Here is a 21,036-nt window from a genome sequence, read left to right on the forward strand (position 1 = left end):
TTTCTCTCAGCCTCCACTACAACTCACAGGCAAATAGGGAACTCAGCAGCGTCTATAATTAAGATTAGATATCTCCACAGACATATCTAGACCCAATAAATATCAATACTAATGAGGCCTAACACAATAGTTTTAATGCAGCCAACTAATAATGTTATAAATTAAATCAATTATTTTCCAACTCTATGCTATTTTATTTCCTTATATTTATCTCTCCTTAAACTTTTTATATTTTAAGTAACAATGACTCTTTACTTCATATATTTTTTTACCATTTTTTGTTGGAATGATGGTTGGGCTGATGGGATTTAAGATAAGTTTGAGGTTGCAAGTGCTAGTTACATATTAATCCACCAACATTTAAAAAGGCTGCAAGAAAACAGGGACAATTACATATAAATCACTTGAAACATTGATCTTTATAAATTAAGCATCTAGATGATTTTTTGGAACTACAAAATTGATGTATTTATGCATGTTGCGATCAAACTATTGAGAATTTGATAAAAAAAATGAACAATATGGGTTTTGATATTTGAGTGAGGAGTTTGAAAAATGGATGAAAGAGAGTGGTTGATTTGTAAATAACATGTTTCGAGTTGTCTATATGGGATTTTGCTTATTGATCTAATTTTTTGCTTATTTTGAAATTTGAACGATTTTATATAAAAAAGTATATATATTTTTAGGACAATTCTAAGCATAAAGGGTTTGAAAATAATATTAATTGAATTTCATGGTTGCCAACTATGTTGATTAAGCAATATGTGTGCTCTTTTGTTATTAAAGGTATTTCTCTCGACATTTATCACATGCTTCGTATACTCTATTATAAAATACGATTTATATATATATATATATAGAGAGAGAGAGAGAGAGAGAGAGAGAGAGAGAGAGAGAGAGAGAGAGAGAGAGAGAGAGAGAGAGAGAGAGAGAGAGAGAGAGAGAGAGAGAGAGAGAGAGAGAGAGAGAGAGACACACACACACACACTAGAAGTTTTTAGTGACGGTAGAGTTACGGATTATCGTAGTAGCTTTGCACAATAATTCAATACACACTCAGATGAAAGAAAACAATATGTAGAGACACTATAAGTTTTTACATTGAAAACTCGTAAATGAAAAAACTACGTGGTCTTACCTAATTGAAGAGATCCACTATACACAAAGATTACAAATACAATCTCTTATCCCACAAATAAAACATGGTTACACAATCTTTTGATCTACAAAGTTGGTTTGCGGATGAACCCATTGTAAGAAGATGGTAGCAATTAGTAGTGATCGGTGACAGTCGACGAGTAATGGTCAGCGACAGGCACAGGCTGGTGGTGGGCACCCGTCGGCGACGAAGTGACGCTGGATTTCAACTACGTTTCTAAGCTGTCTTCTTCAGGTTTCAAGCTTCATTTCTTTCATAAGAGGAGTAAGACTCTATTTATAGAATATCAGTTGCAATTAATGAAGGAATATGAATAATTCTGGTTAGAAGATCCAAAAGATTCGCTTATTTGATAGACATTTGAGTGTTTTTACGATATCAGAATTGAGAAGTCTTTGGCTCTTTAGATTCATCTTGTCGAGACACTTGATTCAACTGTAAGCTCATCAGATTAGGCATTTGTTTCACCTTTCACATATACCCAAAAAGCCTCCAAAAGTAGTTTAATGGCTTGATCGGGTCTTAATTTGGTTTGAATTGTACCAATTTCGGTATCATTGGGTTCTTCTCATCGAGCCAGTCAGTTTGACTGTAAGTTTGCTGAAATCAGAGCTCCAATTGAATGATAATCGCAATTTGAACATTTTTTGCTCAAAAGATTGTCTTGACATTTGTGTCATGCCTCGAGATCATGCTTAATGTTGGAAATTTATTGATGACGAATTAGTTGTCCATCTATTTTTAGACATGACTAAATTTATCCTCCAAAAATATTAAGATCTGAAACGTTTTTTTTTTGTATCATATATATATTATTGTTGCGCTGCATTACATTTATCTAACTTCTGAATTTATGAGAAGTTCAGGAAAAAAATATTATGTTCGGAGTCCATGAAAATAAGCCACGTGTTAACCTGGTCCCACCGCATAAAAAAACACTCATTTCAAGTGTGACCCCACCCGGTGGTATCAGGGCGAGGTTTTAAGGCAAGTAAAAAAAATTTGGGCGGCACAAAAACAAAGAAGAATTTCACCGAGGAGTTCTGCGGCTTGGCTTTGAACGATCGAGGATTTCAGCGAAATCGGTAAGGGCTTCTGCGACAGATTAGACTAGGAGGATCGTTCGTTCGTTGGGCAATGCGAGGAAGAAGAGCATATCGTTCGTGAAGGTTCAAGAATCATGACTTTCAACAGGAGTTTCGCGGTTTGGCTTGGCGGCGTCCGTTTCAGCGAAGGAGTTCACGTGCAGTTCAAATAGGCGAACAGAGGGTCGCAAGGTGTTCAACTTATTCCACGACAACAGAACAAAGCTTGAATCACGATAGGAGAAGGACCGAGACGCAGGAGTTCACGAGGTGCAAAAAACAGAGGTGTTCGAGCGGCGAAGGATCATAATTGGAAGGGTGGACGCGGGAAAAGTAAATTCATGCATAAAAGGAAAGTCCGTGAAAAAAGAAATTTAGCGTGGAGATATTCCGAAGATATTCTAGGACTCACGAAAGACAAGGAGAAGGGGAATTTGTTGCTGCACTCAGAAAAAGAAAACTGGAGGTTGCCCGATTAAAAGGAAATCAATGTTTGCTCTTTTGTGATATTTCATGACGCGAAATCGCAGACGCAAGTTCCAAAATTGCAGGAGCTTTTTTGGAAGGTGGAGTTTTTTTGAGAAGGAAAACATAGTTTTTTTTGAAAGTAAAGGCGGAGCTTTTCTGGAAGAAAATGAGAGCTCTTCTTAGAAGTTAAGAAAAATGATTTCTGAGAAAGTTTAATTAAGGGAAATTACTTTTTCTTAGAAACTTAATTAAGAGAAATTCTTTTTTTTTAAAACTTAATTAAGGGAAATTCCTTTTTTATTGGAATCTTAATTAAGAGAAATTTAATTAAGGAATCTTAATTAAGAGATTATTTAAAAAGGGTCTAACCCACATTGGTGCATAAGAAATTCCATGATATATTTCTCCTGAGGGGCTGAATATTCGCCAATTGGAGATTTGTTGGATATATACATTTCTCCTAAAGTGGTTGGATATTCGCTAAGGTGGAGATTTGTTAGGTATGACTCATAATACTAGAATTTGGAGTCTCTTGGAATTGAAGGGTTGTATCTCTTGTAATTTAGTGGATTAGGGGGATCAACAAAGGCACAACGGAAGCGTGGTGGCCCAACCCATATTGTTGCATAAGAAACTCCATGATATATTTCTTCTAAGGGGCTGAATATTCGCCAAGATGGAGATTTGTTGAGTATATGCATTTCTCCTAAATGGGCTCAATATTTGCTAAGGTGGAGATTTGTTAGGTATGACTCATATACCATAAATGAGATAGATGTTAGAGCGGAGCGAAGCCTACGAGCGGAGTGGAGCGGAAGGATCTAACCAATCGGGGGAGTTTCATTAAGTGGGTTGGGGTTGCGAGGGAAACACCCCACGATTTGGTACATGGGTAATTTAAGTAATTACATATTGTACTATAGAGTTATATATATGTCCTATTTGTAACCCTATGTGAGTCTGAGATTCCGAATATTGTATTCAATACTCCTTTGTGAATATTAAAAGGAAGTCGTCGCTCTGCTCTCGATGATGTAAGCATCTTTAACGAACCTTATAAATCTCTATATGTTCTTCTGGATTTGTGTCGATTCTTGTTTTTCTTCGCCCTAATTTCTCAACACCCGGCTCTTCGGCCCCACCGCAAAAAAAAAAATTAAAAAATAATTTTGTCACCCAACCCAGCTCGAATCCAGCCCAACGAAACGTCAAACCAGACAAAAAACGCCTTTATGGCACATTTCAACATTTCTCTGACGTTATGGTTTCTCTCGAGTATTTCTCTTCTTCTGCGCAAAACCTAGGGTTTTTGGACAGTTTTGCCTTCTTTGCAAGTTCAGTTTCACTTCCTCGCAATGTTACGCCAAGGCCAATCACTTGCCAAAATTTTTTAAGTTTAGCATTGCGTTGTTCGAACTCTTGATATTCAAAGTTATGGTTTTCTTTTCCTCTTGCTAACACACAACAATGAAAGATCGCAAGGGAACTAAAGAAGCTAGCGGTCTTCCAAAATTTTCGAGGTATTATGCTACATTATTTATTATAGATCATATGATGATTTTTTTCATTTTATGTTAGAATGCAATGACACTTAAATATCACGAAATAACAACGAAAAATAACACCGAAATGTAATTTCATTATTATTTTGTTGCTATTGAGATGTTTTTTTTGTCTGTAAACAACAATAACATCGTTCACACCATAATAACATCTCATTAACATCATCAACAATTGCATAGTGGTGTTATTGCGACTTTAACTTAGCGTCATCAAAGTGTTATTGTTGTGTTATTGTGGTTTTATTAACGTGTTATTTGTGTTATTACAGTGTTACTTGTGTTATTACCTTAATGTGTTATTTGTGTTATTGCAGTATTACTTAAGTTATTTGTGGTGTTACCAAATATGACATTTTGTTAGTGGCGATTGATCCCCATAAAAGGAGAGCATATAAATTTATAATTATTTAATCTATAGTTTCTATAAAAAAATTATTACATCCCCAAAACAATCATAATCAAGCCTAAATAACTCGTCATTTCAAAAAAAAAAAAAAACTTGTGAGTCTACCACGCTCTTCGGGTTGGAAATCCCAGATAAACATGATATCTTCAGTTTACCTCTCTATGAACAACCATATTTGAGAATTGATATCTTTTTATTCATTATTTCTCTAATTTCTATTTGAATAAAGTTGAATGTCTCTCTTCGTGCCATTTAGGTTCTCCACATCTCAAACCTATATAGACATAAAATTATATGCATATATTATTGTGATCTGATCATATTATTGATCTCAACACATTTACATTCAACTCGTATATCTTGCTGCTGAAACGCATAAGAAGCTTATGACTACTTTCGGGCAGAGGTTGATTGTGACCCGGCTAAGAAAATGAGCTTTTGCAGGCCGGTGGGAGAAGAAAACGCCAAAATCTACTTTTGGGCGGGATCCACTTTCCATAAAAAGTTGCTTTCTGATTTTTTGGGCGCTTGATTCAGGCCGGATTCTGAGACCAAAAACATTTTCTAAATTTTATTGCTGGTGAGGCTGAAGAGCCGGGCAGTGTTGTGTGGCAAATGAACGTTTTTTTTAATTTTTAAGCGATGGGACCGGATTAAACAAGTGACTCATTTCCATTGGATGAGGCAGCTCTGTGTCGAGTTCAGAACTAATATTTTTTCCTCGATGGCTGCCAGTGTCCGCACGAACCCGAAGGATAAGGTTTTTCCTCCGCAAAATGGAACCAGCGGTCGAAGGAGCGGTAAATCAAAGGTTCGTCAAAGAAATCCGAGGGAATGGCTACGGTTGCTCCTTCGCCTGGAGTTTCTTCTACGGCCCCGGGTTTGAGGAGAAACTTTCGCTCCTCTATTACTTCGCAGACGTCTCCTTTACCCAAAAGAGCGACGACGCTTTTCTCCTCTGTGCTGGTGTTTTCCGGGCGGTGGGGTGGATCGGCGCCTATTGGTTTTGGGAGTGTCGTCGTTTGTGCTGCTTCTTCTTTTTCATCTTTTTCTCCTTCCAGCCTCCCCGCAGCGCTGCTTTTCGACTGTGACGGCGTACTCGTGGACACCGAGAAGGACGGCCATCGCATCTCCTTCAATGAGACCTTCGACGAGGTGAGCTCCGGGATTTCTTTTTTAGGTATGGATTGGTTGCTAACCCTAGTTTCGTAGAAACGCCACACCGTGGAGTAAAATAGAAAGCATACACCTGTTTATTGCTATGTTTTGTTGCCTATTCGGCATTTACTTTGAATTGATCCACTGATTTTTTTTTGCAATTTTAATCAAATTTATTGTGGGAAAGTTGTCATTATAGTCTTTATTGTAATCAGGTCTTGTTGGTTTAATGGTAAAAAAAATATGCAGAAATTAGAAATTAAATGAGGATGAGAGAATAAATGCAATAAATCTCAAATACAAAAAACAGAAACTTACGTGGTTTGGTGATGTTGAAATATCTAATTTAAATTACAAGATTTATTCACTTAGACTTATAATATGAAATGATTTATTTGTAGTTACGAGGAATAAATTATTTTCTTAATATAAGAAGATATTTTCTTTTCATATATTAGGAATTATTTGTTTTTCCTAATTTATATTATTTCATATTATCTCATAATAATTAATATGAATTAATTATTAGAGATATCAGATGATATAGTTTTATTTTCATATCATTTACTTTATTATTATTTTTTTTATTATAGGATTCTCGTAAGAGTTATTTATACCCCCGTTCATATCAATTAAAACGATTCTGAAGTATTCCGCATTATTCTGAATTTCAACATATACTCTAGCCACCGACCATTCTTTGTGAATTGTCGGACTCTCTTTCTGTCATCCTCTGTGCAGGAAGGGAGAGGGATAACGATTTTTTCTCCAGACCCATTGCAATGCTACTCTACGTCGGTTTCACCGAGACTTGTTGCGAACGCATCAACTTCACCCATAACGGCATCTCCGCCCGTGCAGCTGATTTCGACGGTGACTTCGATCCTAATCTTCTTCCCAAGCGATTCGAAAACTCTACTGCGCTCGCGAAATCCATTCCCATTTCGGAGTTTCATGGGCGGCCGCTTGCCGATCATTTGACCGTCAAGTACGGAAGACCTCCGAGCGTACGCCGCTCTATCCGGCTACAAGACTATCTCCTTCATTTCTTGCTGGTATGAAGATAAAACAGAGTGGAGAGATTGGGTGAGATGAATCTATGGCTCCGTGTGCTCTGATCAATCTCATCGATCACCTCCACCAAGTACTCTGATGGCTTCTTGTACATAGACAAAAGCATAACTAAAATGGAAAGCTTCACGCCATCTTCTCCTCTTTGCTGACAGCAACAATAGCTCCAATGGAAGCTTCAACTTGGACGGCAACATCACACTCGATTGTATCTTCAATTGCATCGGCTTTTGTTTATCCGACATCTGAATCCCTAATCCACCTATAGCGTCTGTTTCGTTACCACATGACGTCAACTCCAGCGATACTACCATTCCGATTATCCTTCATCACTGCGATCGACTCATGCCATCCCTAATAATTGCAGTCATCTCCACTGTCGCCGGCTCCTTTGCATTGCCTCTCATCTACGCTTCCGCCGCCACACTCGCCGACAACTACGTAATCCTGGATCGGAAGCCGCAACCGGTGCTCTCAACGACAACGATGATGAAATCAGTGGTGTTCTCCCTCCCGACAACGAGATCAAACACCACATCTGGTATATCCGAACGCAGGGTCTTGATGATAGCATGATCGCGTCAATCTCCTCCTGGATTTATAAATCTAGCGACAGCCTCATCGATAGTAAGGATTGCTCTGTTTGCCTTTGGCGAGTTCTATGATGGCGAACTGGTACGCCTGCTCCCCAAGTGTAGCTACGCCTTTCACTTACCCTGCATCGATAGGTGGCTCAGATCTCATGTTAATTGCCCTCTCTGTCGCGCTCTGATTGTTTCTCCGGCGACTTACACTGTACTCGCACCTTCTCCTGCTTCTCCTGCTTCTCCTGCAACTGCCGTCATCTCAGATCCAACAGACCTAGTAATTGGCTCCCCTGCTCAACTCGAAACCTTGCAAATCAAGGCCTTGCCATGGGAAAACGTTAGAGAGGATTTTTTGAGGTCAAAATTGTGACCCACCAAAGTAAAGTGTCATTTTCTTGGTCTTCAACTTCATAACTGCCGCTTAATTCATTAGAGGAAGAAGATAACTTGCAGCCAATCCGACGATCGGTTTCGATAGATAACTTCTCTCTTGATGTGATTATCAGCCACGGTAGGGCAGGAGAGTATTCAATAGCTTCTAATAGAGAGAAACCAAGGGGCTTTTTGAAAGGGAGCCTTAGTCGAAAACTGCATACAAAAATGGATGGATCTCTTTCCGTCGAAAGTTCGAGGTGGTTCTTTCCCAGCAGATCCGGTTCATCCGGACCATCTCTCCTTCGGCTATTCCTTTTTCCTTCGAAGTCGGATTTGACACAATCATCAAGATCATTTCAAGCAAATTTAGTGAACTCGCGAGCGCGACACGAGCGATGCCGCCACCCGCCTCATCATCATCTCGCCTGAGATATCACTGCCGTGGATCGGACAAGCCGTCCATTTCTCTTGTAGTATCTTTTCTTCCCTGCCCACGCGTCAAGGGGAGCTGCGTTTTCAACCGGACCTTCTCCAAGCAGCCATTAAAACCAGTGATTTCTCTACTTTCTTTTCTGCATCCGACAATTTCGGTAGCTTCTGTTGCACCTTGCTTTTTCCCTATGCAGGCACCGCCAGTCGTCAGAGTCAATTTCTGCAGCCTTTGCTGTGCCTCAATTTTTTCCCTGCGTAGATGTGTTGTTCATTACACCATTGCGATTTCAACTGTTTTTCTTGCGCAGACATTTGGGCAACAATAGACTTGCATTTTCAGCAAACAACAGACATTATTTTCTCTTTTTAGTAGAAATTTTGGCTCGCCAATGAGATTTGTTTTTTCTCTCCGGTGCAAATCACGGAAGATCTCCAATTGAAATCCCAGTTTTCACTCTCTGGTGGAAATCATTGTCCCCCGCGGAACCACACAGAGCATTGGCTTCCTTGTGGGCTCTCCCATGGTCGTTTTTCTCGACAGTTTTTTAGTCGCAGATCTTTCCTGCAGGATCTTCCAGCCGTCGGACCTCCCGATTTCCTTCCAAGACCGTCGAAGCACCTACCTACAGCGAGACCTATTCCTTGATGGCTTTCCTGCCACTGGAACTCCCTCCTGTAGTCCTTCTTGTCGTTGAAATCCTGCTAGTGAAATTCTTTCTTGCGGCTTTTTCTGCCGCGTGAACTTCCTGCGGACATATCTGTTTCCGACTGGACCTTCGGGCCTACTCTTGCAGCCGGTTCTCTCCCTTGCAGCCTTTCCCGCCGTCGGACCTCCCTATGCAACTTTTCTCGTCGTCGGATCTACCTCAACAAATTTTTTCCCTGCAGATTTTGGCCAGCTCTTCCCAAGGAAAGCACCGCTCTTTCCTGCAGCATTACTGCAGCCTTCTCTGAGCAGTACAACTTTTCTGAGCACTGTTGTTGGCCCTCTGAAGCTTTCCTGCAACCTCCCTGCAGACTCCTTGCAGCTTTCTGACAACCTCCCTGCAGTCTTCTTGCAGTTTTCATGCAATTATCAGTCAACCGGTGATTTACAAATTCATTAATGTCTCGAAATTGAGCTTAGCCATTGTCCAGGCCACTCTCAGGCTTCGACCACTCTCAGACTTCGGCTTCAGCGCTCTCAAAGCCTCGACATTCTCGGTTTTGGGACTTTCGGCTTCGACACTTGCGATTTGAGGATTGTTGAAGTTTTTTGACAAATTGATGCTACCTGTCCAGTCAGCATACCGCAACCGATGTTTTCAAATTCAAGTTGAATATGATTTTCAACCATGTTCAACTTGAGGAGGAGTGTTGAAATATCTAATTTAAATTACATGATTTATTATCTTTAATGTTAAGACTTATAATAGGAAATAATTTATTCCTAGTTATGAGGAATAAATTTTTTCCTTAATATAAGGAGATATTTTCTTTTTATATATTAGGAATTATTTGTTTTCCTAATTTATATTATTTCCTATTATCTCCTAATAGTTAATATGAATTAATTATCGGAGATATCAGATGATATAGCTTTTCTTTCATATCATTTCATTTTTTATTATTTTTCATATTATAGGATTCTTGTAAGGGTTATTTATACCCCCGTTCATATTAATGAAAACGATTCCGAGGTATTCCACATTATTCTGAATTTCAACAGGTGAAAGTCATCTATGTTCATGACTAAGCAAAAAACAAACATTTCACTAAACTTAAAAAATATAAACAGAGAAATTATTATTTTGTATATATAAAGACAAATATATCACTTTGTCTGCATTAACTGCGTAAAAATGACACAATTCTCTATTATAAAGATACGAGTTGATGATGGTTTTCTTTCTTTTCTCTTATTTTCTTGAGGAAATTATTTCTTTCTTCCCTTTTCCTTTTTTTTTTCTTTTATTTAAATGTTTGTGAGATGCTTTACAAGTCAGGATTACATGGAGTTTATATGCGGACCAATTTGCCTTCCAACATTTTCAATCATTGTTGAAGTATTTTTAACCATCTTTGTAGAATTTTATAGTAGCCTTCATTTAAAATATAATTATAGTTCTGAATTTAAGACTTTATAGCAGCCTCCAAATTTTACTTTTTATGATAGCCTTCGTATAAAACTTTGTGAGAGCCAATATTTTGGATTTTGCAGTAGCTACTATTAGGACTTCATGAAGATTGCTACTATTTTAAATAATTAGAAATTTGAGTCTACATTTATGAATTCATGTGGTATCAGTTGATCTTTTATATTAATAGGCTTTTTGGTTGCCAGCTTTATTATAATTTAAGTTGGATTTTGCCTAAATCTCTCCAAAAGTTTTAGAAGTATTAAAATTTACCTGAAGTTAATGCTTGATTTAGCAAGATTTATAAAGGTTGGCTCATATCTAGATTTATAAAATTAATGGGAAAAACTAGATTTAAGAAATTCAATTCGAAAGGTTTTACTAAATCTCTTCAAATTCACAAATCTTTGAACAAAAAACTAGGTAGTTTAGAAATTTGGTTGGATTTATGAATTCGATGACTAAATCACTATTTAAAGTTGTGGAATTAGTCTGCACAATCACAAAATTTTTCACGTCGAGGCATACATCTTACTTGGATTGGTCGAGGCGTACGCCTCAAGTAGCTTGAGGCGTGTGTCTTCGATTTGATAAGGTGTTCACTTCTTTTTTGGTTTATGTATTTAAAATCACATATCTGTTTCAAATCTCCAAGCTATCGTCTCCCGTAAGCCTCCCATCTCGATTTCACGCATCAGGTGATACCGGTTGCTGCATCGGACATCGTTACCGTTGCCTTCGCTGATGCTTGATCCTCCGGCCGTCGCTGCAGTCGTAACCAGGCCACATGATGCTGTTTCATTTGAACCCCAAGCTCCCGTCTCCTACAAGTCTCTCATATCCCTCTCACGCGTCTGACCTTGCCGCCTACTGCACCTTAGGATGCCATCGCCGCCGATGCCACTGCACCTTAGGATGCCACTGCCGCCTCTATAACAGTATGCCATTATTTTGTTCAAATTCAAACATTTTTGTCTCTATTTGTAGAACACACAGGTATTTATGTTGAATCATTTGGTGCTATAAATTTATAAAGTAAACTTCGGCTTTTTAGATATGTAGATATTTTAGAATTGGGTCATATGTATGTAAATGCCCCCAAAAATGAAGATTTACTTATAAACCACAAAATTCATATGTAACACCTAGACCTCACTTTACAATCTTGAGTCACATTGAATGGTATTTTTGATAACCCCTCCAAAAAAAAAAAGAGTCACAAGGTCAAGCTACAAAATGCCTTTCTCTGTTTATTCAGTCCAATATTTCGACTACACAATTTTTAAATTGTGAGGCTTACGCCTCAGATTGCCTCACTTTATGAACGAAAAATGCCTCATTATCTAATTGCGCATCAGACCACCCCGATCCCTTGCTTTTAGCCATAGGTAGGGTGGCCTGAATGTAAAAATTGAAGTTTAGGTGTCTGATATGTGAATACATGGGAATTGGGTGGCACCTAAGTAAATTTCCCTATTTTTTAATGATTAATAGTTGATTCAGAATAATCAAGTTTGCAATTAGGTGAGTTGATCAAATTTCTTATGTTATAACATATTATATAGCATGAGTTATTGAATATAGGAAAAATGGGCATATTAAAACCCCAAATTATCCTAAAATTTTCATGAAGCTAATGAAATGGCCAGCCAATCAAGATTTATATGTAAACTATGGCTTGCAGGTGATCTAATGGTGCACATGGATTTTGATTATATATGGAGGATTCAGGGGGAAACCCCAATCCCAAGGTGGTAAAGTTATGATAGAGGCGGGGTTTCTAGATGCTCCAAGTTCTTTGTATTGTCATTTGCCACTCAAATCTGAGGGTAGATTTGTTAACAATCACCATTTGAAAGAAATTACATACACACATAGGGTTGATCAAGCAAAAAAAGAAAATTATATAGTATTGAAATAGATCATTGAATTAAGATTTGACATGATTTTGGATTCCCCTGAGCATCAAAACTGTCTTGCGTGATGGATTGCATATCCATCTACGTAAGATAATATTTTTTCATCAAAGAAGGAATTAGAGGTTTATCATAACTTTTCCTGGTTGAAAGTGTTAAAAATTGGATTAAAAATTTATACGAACTAGAGTGTTAGGGAATGAATCAACTAAGGGTCTGTTTGGGGCAGTTGCAGCTGTTTGAAAAAACGATTGTGAAACTGCTGTAGAAGAAATAATTTTTCAAAAAGCTGCGGTGGTTATTAAAAAATTATTTTATTTTCAAAAAATTAAATTGCATCTTTCTGGTTGCCACCACACTTTAACAACTCCGATTGCAAAAACAGCTTTTACCACAGAAATTTCTAAGAAGCAGTAAGAAAGTAGTTCCCCAAACAGAACTGCGGTGACAATCTGAAAGCATAAGAGACAGAAAACTGTACCAAACAGAACTAAGTATTAAAGTTGAACTAGATGCACTATTGATTGAACTCATATTCAAAAAATTAATTTTTGCGTGATTAACCACTTCATATTTCTACATCAACATTCTTTTTAATAATACATTGTAAGGCTAAACTCAATACCAAACTTGTCAATATTGCCCTCCCTTAAGAGTTCCCCACATCAACCATCATTATCCCTTAAAAAAAAAGTTCTAAATCACCATTTAGTATCATGCAATAAAATCCCGCAGAACCACTAAATCCGTTGTGGTGTCGCAGGCTTTTGAACTTTGCTCATCCATAGTAAAACATGACTAATATTTTAGGATTCATGAGCAACATAATTTACTCGATGCCAATTGAATTATCAATTTTGATACTAGTTGGGTGAAAAACCAAGTTTAACATGAAGTCGAAGAGAAAAAAAAAAGAGAGAGAAATAAACAGAAGTATACACATAATTGTTTATGTAATTCAGTGATATTCGTTCAGAGATATTGTTGCATGAAGGTCGTAAGATTCCACTAGTCTCCAAGTAAGGGCACATCGAGAAAACTTATTTTAATATATTATAACATATGGAATCAAGTTATCAAAATGGAGAAGAAACAAAGTCACCACTTATTGAAGCGAGTTACCGCCTTATTGCTTGTGTCGATTGATAATTAAGAAGCCTCAACACCCTGTCATTGTGATTGCTAAATTTGAAAGATGAAGAAATGAAATCACCTATTACATTTAACGATGACCCAAATAAGGAGAAAACTATTGCCATTTGCTGTCGTCGTCGAAGGAGCCATGTACTTGCTATGGTCATAGTGATCGGGATGAGAAAAGTAAGGTGATGAAGCTACTGCAGTATCAAAAGCATAAGAAGAAGACCTTCTATCCATTTAACTGGTCTACATATGCTAGATGCCCATATGCTCTCCTCTTACTATAGTTGCTTTCGATATCTTCTTGAAAACCAACACCAGGGTGCGCAATCGGTCTGTTTGAATGGTTTGGCTTACTAATTTGTCAAATCGAGTGGAACCAAAATTTGAAATCTAAAAACTGAGTGACAAGACTTTTAATAAAACCGATCCAATTCTAACCAAAATTTTCTGTGGTTTAATGAGTTCGGTTTTGAGTAAACCAAAATTTAACATGGGCGTGAAGTGATTAAAAATCATGATTATGCTTCAAAATCACAAAGTTTATTTCTCTTTCTATTATTGGCTGTGTTTTTTCAAAATTAGAAAATTCATACCAACCCAAAAAATAGAATATGTTATGTACTCATTTTTTTTCCTAAGTAAATTTAGTTTTCTAATTCTAATGCTATTTTATTTTTGGGTTTATTTGGTTCGATGAAGATAAAAACTGGCAAAAAAATAAAAAATAGAATATTAAAAATTTTAAAATTAAAAATCAAATCATTTTTTTAAAATTTGAATCGAATTAATCAAAAGTGCTCGTTTGATTTTTTCGATTTTGACCAAACAATCCACACTTCGAACCAACACCCAGGTTTGACTCCTTTATTTTTTTTCTTAGTTTTTAATTCATTTTGTAAAAGGTTTATTCTTAATGCAATTTATAAAGGAGTTATGAGTTAAGTTTGTAAGCCTAATTATTAGAATGTCCGTCTAAAATAAAATAAAATAGACTAGGTCAAATCTTACTCAAATTTTTGCAATTAAGAGAAAATATCAATGTTATGTTAAAGAAATTTGATTAGGAAGAAATTTTGATTTCATAAATTTAACAATATCTCACGGGTCACATTTCTAGCATACTAACATTAATGACAATGTTTAGATTTTTCTTTCGGTGTCACCTCTATATTGAGGCTTCACAAAGTCTCAATTTCTTTATGCTTATGACTTTAGTAAGCATATCTATAGGTTTTTTTTGTGCTTTATATATTTTTAATGTAAATCATTATTTTCTAGCCAAATGCCAATGGAGTGGTATTTTAACCGTGCGTATGTTTTGGCTTGGTGTTCAAGTGAACATTCATTTCTAAGTGAATTAGGCTTTAACTATCACAAAAGAGTAATAAATTTGAAGTATCCCATGATATTTCTTCATGTGTTTAGGGTTGTTTTTAGAACTATATTAACATGATCCTATAATTTCAGATCAAGTTTTTTAAACTGTAGCAAGTGATTTATTGTACCTTTCAGGTTGTGCATGATCCAATTCACAACCTCTCAATGTTCCTTTTGTGTATTCGACATGTGTAAATTTTTAGCACTGCTGTTGTTAGGTCCCAAATCCCAGATGTGAAAAGTGAAAGGTTGCGTTGGTAGTTAACAACCAACATAAAATTTTCTATCGAAAAAATAATGACCTGAATCCTTTAAATCATCGTGTAAATACTAGGGTGTCCCTGAAAATGACACATTATGAATACGGTGAAATGTACACCGGCGCCCGAGTGTAGTGTTAAATGAGCAAGAGTTCCCACATTATAGATGAATGCGGGCAAAAATGTTGGTCTAATAAATTAATATTTGGATATGATCTTGGAATATATGTACTCTCATAGGTAAATTAATAAAATTGATAGATATTATGATTCATAGGAAGATAATCATCATATGCATTCATGATAAAAGAAAGACTAACGAGATTGGTATTTTAGGTTTTAAACTTTGGTATTCAGGCAAGAGTCGCACCAGAAATGATGGTGTAATTACGGATATAAGTTTGAAAAATAATGTTGTAAATATCATACACATTCAAGAAACTAAATGGGTTGAAAGAAATACTAAGAAGATTGATAGTTTAGGTTTTAAATTTTAGTATTCAAGCAACAGTCACACTAGAAATGATGATGTAATTATAGATATAAGTTTGAAAGATAATGTTGTAAAAGTTAATAAAATTGGAGATATAATTATAGCCTTAAAGATTATTATTGATACTGATGTTTTTAGTGCTATAAGTGTTATGCTTCTCAAGTGGGTTTAGATATATGTTTAAAATAAAAAATTTGGAATGACTTAGAAGAATTAATACAAATGATACATTAAAAATTTTTTTATTGGAGGTAATTTAAATGGATATGTTGGTAGAGTAGTAGAAGATTTTAGAAATATTCACGGTGGCTACGATTTTAAAATAATTAACGAAGAAGGTAGGACAATTTATGATTTTGTTATTACTAATACTTTATTTAAGAGAAGAGATGAATATATTATTATTTAAGAATGCATCAAATAAAATACAAATTGATTATTTTCTTATGAGAAAAAGAGATCGTCAAGAATGTAAAGATTGTAAGGTCATTTAAAGTGAAAATTTAAGTACTCAACACCAATTACTAGTTTTGGATTTTAAGATGAGTTCGAAAATAAAAAAAAATATTGAAATATTATCATAGAATTAATTGGAAACACTTAAAAGTCATAATTTTTTTATGAGTAAACTTCAAGATTTTAAGACTTGGGATGTTCATGAAAAAGTTAATTCTATGTGGAATAAAGTAACGAACGATATTAAACACCTGACAAGATATACCGAGAGAATAAAAAAAAAGTTTTTATAAATAAAAATAGTTTGTGGTTGAATATTAATGTGCAAGAAAAAGTAAATATTAGAAGTTTTGTTATAAAAATTGGTTTAAATGTAAAATCTTAGAGAGTTGAGAAAAATATCTTGTGGCTCGTAAGGAGTTTAAGAAAATAGTTTGTGATGCTAATAATTATGTTTTTATTAATCTTTATATTGAATAAGATACTAAAGAGGATGAAAGATATATGTATAAACTAGCTAAACAAAGATAAAAGAAAAGTAAAGATTTAATTTAAGTAAAATGTAGTTAAAATGAAAATAAAAAAATGCTTTTCTTAGATGAAGATCTTTAACATATGTGGATGAGATATTTTGATGAACTGTTAAATAAGGCTTTTGAAAATACGATTGACCTTAGTGATCTTAATATAATTAATAATAATAAATTTTTTATTTTTATAGTCACATTAGTAAAAAAGAAGTTGAAGAGGCTTTAAAGAAAAATTGTGGAAAATCAGTAGGATCAAATGATATTCCAATAGAATTTTGAAAATATTTAGGAGAGTTAAGAATTTTTTGGCTTACTAAACTTTTTAGTATAGTTTTAAAAACTGAAAAATGCTCGAGTGGAGTAAGAGTATTTTGGTCCCATTTTTAAGAATCAAGGGATGCACAAGCGTGTGTAAAATATAGAGAAATTAAGTTAATGTGTTCTACATAAACATTATGGGAGAGAGTAATTAAACATAGGTTAAAACGTGGTACAAAGGTTTCTTATAATTAGTTTGGATGTACGTCGGGCAAGTCTACTATGAAAGCTATAAATTTATTGAGAGGTTTGATGAATAAGTACAGAGAGGGTAAGGAGGATCTAGATATGATTTTTATTGATTTAGAAAAATTTATGATAAGGTTCTAAGAAAAGTTCTTTGGAGTGTTCCAGAAAAGCAAGGTGTTGCTATGACTTATGTTCAAGTCATTAAAAATATGTATGCTAGAGCTCTTACTTGTGTTCAAATAGGAGGATTGATCAAGTATTTTCCTATTTTAGTTAGATAACACCAAGGATCTGCTTTAAGTCCATATCGTTATGCTTTAGTTATGGATTCACTTACTAGACATTTATAGGAGGCCATGCCTTAGTGTATGCTTTTTGTTGATGATATCCTACTTGTGGATCAGAATAGAGAAAGAGTTCAGGATAAACTTGAATTATGGAGGCCTACATTATAGTCTAAATGCTTTCGTTTGAGTAGATCTAAATACTGAATACATGAAATGTAATTCTAGTTGTACTAGATCTAGTGATAAATTGTAACTATGGGTGATCAAATCATTAGAAGGAGTGAACATTTTAGATATCCGGGTCTATTGTTCAAAATGATGGTGATATAGATGGGGATGTTATTGTAGAATTCAAGTTGGATAGTTGAAGTGGAGGAATGCATCGAGCCAATTTTGTGATAGAAAAACACCGCTTAGACTTAAATAAAATTTTATAAGATGGTGGTGAAACCTGCAATGCTTTATGACACATAATGTTGGCCTATAAAAGAGAAGTATATAACTAAGTTAAATGTTGCTGAGTTGAGAATGCTTAGGTGAATGAGTGGCTTGACTCTTAGAAACAAAATACAAAACAAATATATCTGTGAAAGGGTTGGTGTAGCTCCAAGGGCAGATAAAATTAGAGTGAGTTGTCTTCTATGGTTTGGTCACATTAAATGCTGACCATCTGATGATCCAATTAGGAGTTTAGATATTTTAGATTTGACTTACGTTAAGAAAGGTAGAGGTAGACCTAAAAAGTCTTCTGTGTGTTGTATGAATAATGATTTTCATTTATTAGAATTAAATGAAAATATGACACTCAATAGGACTCGATGGAGAAAAATGATTCATGTAGCCGACCCTACTTATTGGGATAAAGTCTTCTTGTTGTAGTTGTTGGTATCTGTTCCTTTGAAAGTTTTAAGTGACCAGTAAGGGTGGTATACTATCTTTGCTTTCAACATATCAGCTGTGTCAAATATATTTTTAATCTACAGGTGATTAAGGTAGATTGATGATATCTACAACTTTGTCATGATCAGTTCTCATATTGAAAATCTTTTTTACTTCCTCTGAATCCTTCATGTCAAATTACTTTTAACAACTGTTTGTCAAGTCATTAAGATAATATAGTTTTTTAGTGCTATTTTTATGGTAGTATTGATGTTTGCATAACTTATCAAGCTTTTGGTTTTGTTGGTGGAGACTTTCTTTAATTCATAGTGGTTTTTGCTGTGCAGACAACTAATATTTTCTTTTCCTGGCATAATGATGATTTATGTTGTACTAAATAGATGTCTTTCTCCATATCACCCTAAAAGAATGCCATCTTGACTTGAAATTGCTTAAGGTGCAAATTCTCTGCAGTTGTGATTGTATAGTTGTTAATTTAACTATAGGAGTGAGATTTTTTTTGTGAAAGGATACGTCTATCGGAAGCATTTTACCACTTGTCTAATGTTGTACACCTTGCTACTATTGCGATCCTCCCTGATCCTGAATATCCATTTCTACAAAGCCTTCTTGTTTTTTCACACTTTAATCATAATCCTTCTATTGTAAAATCCTTAGCATGTATTCCTTTATCAACATTCAACTTCAATTGCTTCAGTTAGAAGTAAGCATATTTTCATTATTAGTTCCCACTTCCTTTATTACTAATTTCCACTTGGGTTGTTTAGGGGCAAGTATTTGATGTGCAAAGTAAAAGAAATGCATATGTTTTAATTTTTTTGATGTTGAGTAAATCCAATACAAAATTGAAAAACTCATAGCTAACGACGCTAAAACTCAAGTATTTGATGTTTTAATTTTTTTGATGTTGAGATTTAGAATACCTTAGAATTCCGATTTTTTACAAAATTGAAAGTTACCCAGATTATTTTAATTTCAAATGTGGTGCAAACTCATAGTTAACGACACCAACTTTCCCTCTCCTCTCTTGCAACCATTGCTGCTTGTTGATGTTGCTCCCCATCCTCCTTCAATGCATTTGAAATGTATAACAAACATATGAAAGTATTTAAATACCTTTAATTTGCATTCAATTAAACAAATGACGCTTCTCTAAAAAGCATCTATAATTTTTCACACCCGAGCTCATTGTAGTTTCCATTATTTTTATAATTGTAGTTGTATATAGAATAAATTTTTTTACTTTAGCATTGCTCTTCTAGTTACCTTCTAGGTGTTAGCAGTGAAAGTAGCATTTGACCCTTTTTTAATTAGCTACCGTATATGGAGTAGGTTTTTTCTTTGACAATAAATATGGCTTACTTTATATAACTGATACCAGAGCTAGTTAGGATTTAGTGGAACACAACTTTTATAAATATAGAAATACGGTTACAACACGACTCAAACAGAAAAATGAAATATAATCTGGAGAAAGAGACCCGGAGATGGTGGTGGATCGACAAGGTGGTAGTCGGGGTGGGAGGGAAAGGTGGGGAAGGCCGGGTGACTGTTTGGTAGTTGGAATGATGTTTGGTATGTTGTAGGTGAGCTGGACACCAATGTTGTTTTAGGATAGGGGTGGCGGGATGTGGGTAGATGACTTGGAGGGTTGGGCAACCTAGGTGGTTGTGGGTAGGAGTACGGGTGCTGAAATGAGGGGACTGGATGGCTGGATAGCAAGTTATGGTGGTAGAAGAGGTGGCCGCGGAGTGGTTGAGGGAGATGGGGGTTGCCGATGGCTAGGGAAGAGGTAGTAGAAGGGTTGGGGAAAAGATAGGAGGAGATTAGAAGGATAGAACACCACCTCGGAGCAGTATACAACCGGAGCACCACCTGTCTTCGAAGACAAAGAAGAAAAAAAAACTTCACACAGGAAATCTAAAAAGCAAACGCAGTCCAAACTAAACCCTACAATTATCAAACAACAATTTATTGACTCTCATTGACGAAGAGAAGGAAAGAAATAAAGAAGGAAACTCCCCACAAAAAGGAAGGGGCGGGGAGGCAAGAAAAATAAAAAAATAGCCGTTAAAATACTTCCCACATGAAGAAGAGTACATAAGAAAGGATATAAGTGGGGTAGTAGTCTCGCCTTGTGTAGAAGAGACAAGAAACTCCCGCACAGTCCTTTACATTGGTTCATAGCGGGAGTTTCATTATCAGCAGGCTGAACCTGCTGGCTTTTGTGGCGCCCGCGTAAATGAGCAGGCGCGTCTATGGCGTCCGCGTAAATGAGCGAGCTTGTCTGTGGCCCTTGAGTATATGAGCGGTCGCCTTTAGCGTCTTCGTCAGTCACATGTGGTTAGGGAAGCTTCAACCTTATTCGTCGAAACTCCTGACTCCTCGAAATACGATGCCAGATCAACGACGTTGAACGTGGCTGAAACGTTGTAGTCCTTCTGCAGGTTGATCTTGTAAGCGTTCTCGTTCAATTTTTGGAGTACTTTGAAAGGGCCATCCTCCCTGTGCCTAAGCTTCTCGAGTGTTCCAACGAAAATTTTTCCCTCTTTAGCATAATTCATATGCGGTTAGGGGTGTAAACGAACCGAACACGAACGAACAAAGCTTGTGTTCGTGTTCGGTTCGTTTAAAATTTAGTTTGTTTGAAATAAGTTCGTGTTCGTTTCTTTACGAACGAGCCGAACACGAACCGAACACGAGTTGTTCGCGAACGAAGAGGCAGGTTGTCCTCCCCAAAATTC

The 21,036-nt window shown here is 35.9% G+C and overlaps 1 protein-coding gene across 5 annotated transcripts in view; it reads left to right on the forward strand.

Moving 5' to 3' along the window:
- The first annotated feature begins 5,272 nt into the window (after positions 1-5,272).
- The window catches only part of LOC110023368 (haloacid dehalogenase-like hydrolase domain-containing protein At3g48420), a 76,709-nt gene continuing 60,945 nt past the window's right edge, over positions 5,273-21,036 (forward strand). For 2 of the 5 annotated variants that reach the window (XM_020722750.1, XM_020722752.1), the window contains exon 1: positions 5,275-5,838. In XM_020722750.1, coding sequence (XP_020578409.1) covers positions 5,518-5,838 — 321 coding nt within the window. In that variant the 5' untranslated portion in view covers positions 5,275-5,517. Of the gene's footprint in view, positions 5,839-21,036 lie in introns of all 5 variants that reach the window. The other 3 variants (XM_020722751.1, XM_020722754.1, XM_020722749.1) reach the window with 3 other exon arrangements.

This window comes from Phalaenopsis equestris, unplaced genomic scaffold (assembly GCF_001263595.1).
Source record: "Phalaenopsis equestris unplaced genomic scaffold, ASM126359v1 Scaffold000224, whole genome shotgun sequence".
In the NCBI taxonomy this organism is placed as follows: domain Eukaryota; kingdom Viridiplantae; phylum Streptophyta; class Magnoliopsida; order Asparagales; family Orchidaceae; genus Phalaenopsis; species Phalaenopsis equestris.